The following is a 6,530-nucleotide window of genomic DNA, read 5'->3' as shown; positions in this document are numbered from 1 at the left end:
TAAAATTCGGCGTTTTTATAAATATTAGAAAAATGCGGAGCTGATAGCAAATGCTCCCCTTACATGCTCAAACCGGGAAACCCTTTAGGTATATTTTAATGTTTTTTTTCATTGAAATACACATTTACTTATTCATATAAATATGTATTTATATATATATATGTATTTATATATAAATACATATATATATAAATACATATTTATATAAATACATATTTATATAAAATGTATTTATATATATATATAAATACATATATATATATAAATACATATATATATATGTATTTATATATATATATAAATACATATATATATATAAATACATATTTACTTATTCATATATATTATAGCACATCAGGGACATTGGAGGACTTTGCCGTTGGTGATGTCACATTCCCTATAGGAGCAAAAATGAGATTACATTCTGTTAAATTAAAAGACACACACACACACACACACACACACACACACACACACACACACACACACACACACACACACACACACACACACACACACACACTGTCAGTGAATCACTGTAATGGTCGCCCCCCATCTCGGTAATTGAATGTAGCCTCTGCAGCCTCATAGGACGTGTGGGGGGGGGGCACACGCAGGGTCAGCATGATCGTGACGCCCCCCCTTCAGTGTGCGAGCTTGTGAGCGCTTATCCACCGCTGCCTGCTGTCGGTGATCTGCGCACCGGGAACCTTACCGGAAACACGGCGGAGCTCCGGTGAGTGTGTCTGTGTGTGTGTATGTGTGTGTGTGTGTGTGTGTGTGTGTCGTTGGTACAACCGAGGAAACAAAATGTCCCTCACACTCTGGGGTTTATTTTCTCCGAGTCTGACCGGAGTGAGAGACACCGGGACCTCCGTGTGAGTTTACCGTCTGTGTTCAGGGTCAGCGGAGAGTACTGCATGAAGTACTAGGGGAGAGTATCTGTGGGGAGTACTGCATGAAGTACTAGGGGAGAGTATCTGTGGTGAGTACTGCATGAAGTACACAGTGAGAGTATCTGTGGGGAGTACTGCATGAAGTACACAGTGAGAGTATCTGTGGTGAGTACTGCAAGAAGTACACAGTGAGAGTATCTGTGGTGAGTACTGCAAGAAGTACACAGTGAGAGTATCTGTGGTGAGTACTGCATGAAGTACTCGGGGAGAGTATCTGTGGGGAGTACTGCATGAAGTACACAGTGAGAGTTCCTGGGGTGAGTACTGCATGAAGTACACAGTGAGAGTATGTGTGGTGAGTACTGCATGAAGTACTCAGGGAGAGTATCTGTGGTGAATACTGCAAGAAGTACTCAGGGAGAGTATCTGTGGTGAGTACTGCATGAAGTACACAGTGAGAGTATGTGTGGTGAGTACTGCATGAAGTACTAAGGGAGAGTATCTGTGGTGAGTACTGCATGAAGTACTCAGGGAGAGTATCTGTGGTGAGTACTGCAAGAAGTACTCAGGGAGAGTATCTGTGGTGAGTACTGCATAGGTACTCAGGGAGAGTATCTGTGGTGAGTACTGCAAGAAGTACTCAGGGAGAGTATCTGTGGTGAGTACTGCATGATGTACTCAGGTAGAGCAGTGAGAGTATCTGCTGTAAAGTACCTGAAGTAACAGGAGGGTACGGTGTACTAAAAGTATGCACTGTGCAGTAACATGCATTAAAAGTACTTTCTGATGGAGCTGCAGAGAGGCTGAATTCCCAGGTGCTCCTGAAGGGCTCGGACAGCAAGACTCTGATTCCCCCTGACAACAAAAAGTACCCTGATCAGCCTCCGTACACGGGACTGTCTTAATATCATTCACTTTACCTTCGAATGATAGAGGAAGCAGTCCTTCAGGGACTTCACCAGCTTTTATTCTGAAAGGGTTGAGGTTTGTGTTCACCAGCTTTTATTCTGAAAGGGTTGAGATTTCTGTTAACCAGCTTTTATTCTGAAAGGGTTGAGGTTTGTGTTAACCAGCTTTTATTCTGAAAGGGTTGAGGTTTGTGTTCACCAGCTTTTATTCTGAAAGGGTTGAGGTTTGTGTTCACCAGCTTTTATTCTGAAAGGGTTGAGGTTTGTGTTTACCAGCTTTTATTCTGAAAGGGTTGAGGTTTGTGTTTACCAGCTTTTATTCTGAAAGGGTTGAGGTTTGTGTTCACCAGCTTTTATTCTGAAAGGGTTGAGGTTTGTGTTCACCAGCTTTTATTCTGAAAGGGTTGGTTGTGTTCACCAGCTTTTATTCTGAAAGGGTTTTGTGTTAACCAGCTTTTATTCTGAAAGGGTTGAGGTTTGTGTTCACCAGCTTTTATTCTGAAAGGGTTGAGGTTTGTGTTTACCAGCTTTTATTCTGAAAGGGTTGAGGTTTGTGTTTACCAGCTTTTATTCTGAAAGGGTTGAGGTTTGTGTTCACCAGCTTTTATTCTGAAAGGGTTGAGGTTTGTGTTAACCAGCTTTTATTCTGAAAGGGTTGAGGTTTGTGTTAACCAGCTTTTATTCTGAAAGGGTTGAGGTTTGTGTTAACCAGCTTTTATTCTGAAAGGGTTGTATGTTTCCCTGCAGTTGGTCTGACAGGCTGCTCGTCATGCTGTCCCTGTGGCCCCTCCCCCTGTGGTTCCTCCAACTCTTGCTCCAATCAGCTGCCGGCACTGAGTCAGCTGATAACTCCACAGATCTGCAGGTCGTGACGCTGGCGGCCATCCTCCCACTGACAAACACGGACTATGCGTGGGCGTGGCCCCGCGTAGCGCCGGCGCTGCATCGCGCGGTCCGGCGGGTGAACTCCGACCCGGCACTGCTGCCGGGCCTGGAGCTGCGTCTGGTACACGGCAGCTCTGAGAACCGGGCCGGGTTCTGCTCAGACTCCATGGCGCCGCTGGTGGCGGTGGACCTGAAGCTCGCTTACGACCCGTGGGCCTTCATCGGGCCCGGCTGCGACTACTCGTCCTCGCCGGTGGCCCGCTTCACCACGCACTGGGACGTTCCCATGGTGACGGCCGGCGCCCGCGCTGTGGGCTTCATGGTGTTAAGCGCCGTCACCAACACGGGTCCGACCCAAAAGAAGTTGGGCGAGCTCGGGGCACAGCTGCAGGAGGCGTTCGGCTGGCGGCGCCACGCCATGCTGGTGTTCAGCGACAACAAAGACGCGAACAACGACCGGCCGTGCTACTTCGCGGTGGAGGGTCTGTACCTGATGCTGGGCCGGCAGAACATCTCCATCCAGGAACACGTCATTGATCCCGACAACCTGAACTACCGCGCCATCGTGCAAAAGATCCGCGACAACGGGCGAGGTCAGTTTACTGCATCCTGTTCTGCACTTCCTGTTCTCAGAGCTCATCACTTCCTGTTCTTAGAGCTCATCACTTCCTGTTCTTAGAGCTCATCACTTCCTGTTCTTAGAGCTCATCACTTCCTGTTCCTAGAGCTCATCACTTCCTGTTCTTAGAGTTCATCACTTCCTGTTCTTAGAGCTCATCACTTCCTGTTCTTAGAGCTCATCACTTCCTGTTCTTAGAGCTCATCACTTCCTGTTCTTAGAGCTCATCACTTCCTGTTCCTAGAGCTGTACTTCCTACCTTTCACAATAAAAGGCCTAAACAGTGTAACAGGAGTTTCTGAAATACTTTTATTGTGAAAATACTCTGTCCACCCCCCTCCTCCTCTTTGATCCTCAGTTAAAAGTTAGTCATTAATAGATTACTAGCTTCTGTGTGTGTGTGTGTGTGTGTGTGTGTGTGTGTGTGTGTGTGTGTGTGTGTGTGTGTGTGTGTGTGTGTGTATTGTGAAAGAATAAATCAGCCTTCAGATATAAAGGTTCTATAATCTCAATAAACCCCCAAGGATCAACAAAGTATTTTCATCCAATTCAGTGTGTACCTGTTCTTCAGTGTGTACCTGTTCCTCAGTGTGTACCTGTTCTTCAGTGTGTACCTGTTCCTCAGTGTGTACCTGTTCCTCAGTGTGTACCTGTTCTTCAGTGTGTACCTGTTCTTCAGTGTGTACCTGTTCTCCTTCAGTGTGTACCTGTTCTTCAGTGTGTACCTGTTCCTCAGTGTGTACCTGTTCTCCTTCAGTGTGTAGGCCTACCTGTTCTTCAGTGTGTACCTGTTCCTCAGTGTGTACCTGTTCTCCTTCAGTGTGTACCTGTTCCTCAGTGTGTACCTGTTCTTCAGTGTGTACCTGTTCTCCTTCAGTGTGTACCTGTTCTTCAGTGTGTACCTGTTCTCCTTCAGTGTGTACCTGTTCCTCAGTGTGTACCTGTTCTTCAGTGTGTACCTGTTCTTCAGTGTGTACCTGTTCTTCAGTGTGTACCTGTTCTTCAGTGTGTACCTGTTCCTCAGTGTGTACCTGTTCCTCAGTGTGTACCTGTTCCTCAGTGTGTACCTGTTCCTCAGTGTGTACCTGTTCTTCAGTGTGTACCTGTTCTTCAGTGTGTACCTGTTCTTCAGTGTGTACCTGTTCCTCAGTGTGTACCTGTTCCTCAGTGTGTACCTGTTCTTCAGTGTGTACCTGTTCCTCAGTGTGTACCTGTTCTCCTTCAGTGTGTACCTGTTCTCCTTCAGTGTGTACCTGTTCTCCTTCAGTGTGTACCTGTTCTCCTTCAGTGTGTACCTGTTCTTCAGTGTGTACCTGTTCTCCTTCAGTGTGTACCTGTTCTTCAGTGTGTACCTGTTCTTCAGTGTGTACCTGTTCTTCAGTGTGTACCTGTTCCTCAGTGTGTACCTGTTCTTCAGTGTGTACCTGTTCTTCAGTGTGTACCTGTTCTCCTTCAGTGTGTACCTGTTCTTCAGTGTGTACCTGTTCTCCTTCAGTGTGTACCTGTTCTTCAGTGTGTACCTGTTCTTCAGTGTGTACCTGTTCTCCTTCAGTGTGTACCTGTTCTTCAGTGTGTACCTGTTCTTCAGTGTGTACCTGTTCCTCAGTGTGTACCTGTTCCTCAGTGTGTACCTGTTCCTCAGTGTGTACCTGTTCTTCAGTGTGTACCTGTTCCTCAGTGTGTACCTGTTCTCCTTCAGTGTGTACCTGTTCTCCTTCAGTGTGTACCTGTTCTCCTTCAGTGTGTACCTGTTCTCCTTCAGTGTGTACCTGTCGTTCAGTGTGTACCTGTTCTCCTTCAGTGTGTACCTGTTCTCCTTCAGTGTGTACCTGTTCTTCAGTGTGTACCTGTTCTCCTTCAGTGTGTACCTGTTCTTCAGTGTGTACCTGTTCTTCAGTGTGTACCTGTTCTCCTTCAGTGTGTACCTGTTCCTCAGTGTGTACCTGTTCTCCTTCAGTGTGTACCTGTTCCTCAGTGTGTACCTGTTCTCCTTCAGTGTGTACCTGTTCCTCAGTGTGTACCTGTTCTCCTTCAGTGTGTACCTGTTCTTCAGTGTGTATCTGGTTTTTCTTCAGTGGTGTACCTGTGCTGCTCCTGGGACATCCTGCGGACTCTTATGGTTCAGTTCTGGAAGGAAGGGGTGGAGCTGGAGGACTACGTCTTCTTCTTCATTGATCTGTTTGCTACAGGTCTGGAGGGGCCGGGCCCTGTAAGGCCGTGGTTCAGAGGAGACGAGGACGACCAGGCCGCCCGCCTCGCCTTCAGGGTGAGACACTCTTATTATTATCTATTTGTATTTTTCACTATGTTATATATTTGTGTATAATATGTGTGTGTGTGTGTGTGTGTATGTGTGTGTGTGTGTGTGTGTGTGTGTGTGTGTGTGTGTGTGTGTGTGTGTGTGTGTGTGTCAGAGTGTGAAGGTGCTATCCTACCTGCAGCCTCAAAATCCAGAATATCTCGAGTTCATAGAAACTCTGAAGAGCGACGCCAAGGAGATGTTCAACTTCACCATCACCGATTCTGTGGTAAACACTGTGTCACCTAATATTTCATATTTCAGAATCACATCGTTTGACGCTGAGGTTTCTCTCCGTCAGTTCAATATCATCGCTGCAGGTTTCCACGACGGAGTCCTGTTGTACGCTCAGGCTCTGAACGAGACGCTGAGCGAGCAGAGACCAGGACCAGGACTGGTCCAGAGGCCTAGAGGAGACCTGGTGACCCGGAGGATGTGGAACAGAACTTTTTCAGGTAAGCAGAAACCTGTGAGTGTGCAATTTATTACCTCGGTTGTATAGAAGTCTATGAGAAAATGCTCCTAGTGTTTTCTTCTTGTTTTCTTCGTAGTTAATGTAAACAGTTTAAAGCCCGCCTGCTCTTCCTGTACTTTGTCGTCTGTTCTGGATATATTTTTATTTTGAGATTTTTCTGAGTGACATGGGAACATGCAGCTGGAACAATCACACAATGAACCACAAAGTCTGGTTTCTCCGTCACACAATAACTCACCACAATGCCCAACCACTGTCATCTGCTGGGGGGTGGATATATTTACTTCATATTACTATGGTATGTGAAGAGTTATAATCAGGGTGGGGGGGCTGTGTAACTGATATTACTTATTAAAACAGTAAGTATTTTGTGTTTGAGTTATTTTGTGTTCTCTGGGGTATTATGGGATGTTCTGTGAGAGCCTGCGTCTCTGCGGTGTTTGGGCCA

General features: G+C 46.3%; 1 protein-coding gene across 1 annotated transcript in view; it reads left to right on the top strand.

Annotated features, from left to right (window-relative positions):
• The first annotated feature begins 581 nt into the window (after positions 1–581).
• The window catches only part of npr1a (natriuretic peptide receptor 1a), a 37,986-nt gene continuing 32,037 nt past the window's right edge, over positions 582–6,530 (top strand). Inside the window, 5 exon segments of the mRNA XM_063899721.1 lie at positions 582–736; positions 2,552–3,282; positions 5,384–5,574; positions 5,723–5,836; positions 5,909–6,062. Coding sequence (XP_063755791.1) covers positions 2,574–3,282; positions 5,384–5,574; positions 5,723–5,836; positions 5,909–6,062 — 1,168 coding nt within the window. The 5' untranslated portion in view covers positions 582–736; positions 2,552–2,573.

Source organism: Eleginops maclovinus, chromosome 13 (assembly GCF_036324505.1).
Source record: "Eleginops maclovinus isolate JMC-PN-2008 ecotype Puerto Natales chromosome 13, JC_Emac_rtc_rv5, whole genome shotgun sequence".
NCBI classification, from domain to species: Eukaryota; Metazoa; Chordata; class Actinopteri; order Perciformes; family Eleginopidae; genus Eleginops; species Eleginops maclovinus.
Note: the sequence above shows the minus strand (reverse complement) of the source record. Positions and strands in the feature narration are given on the sequence as shown.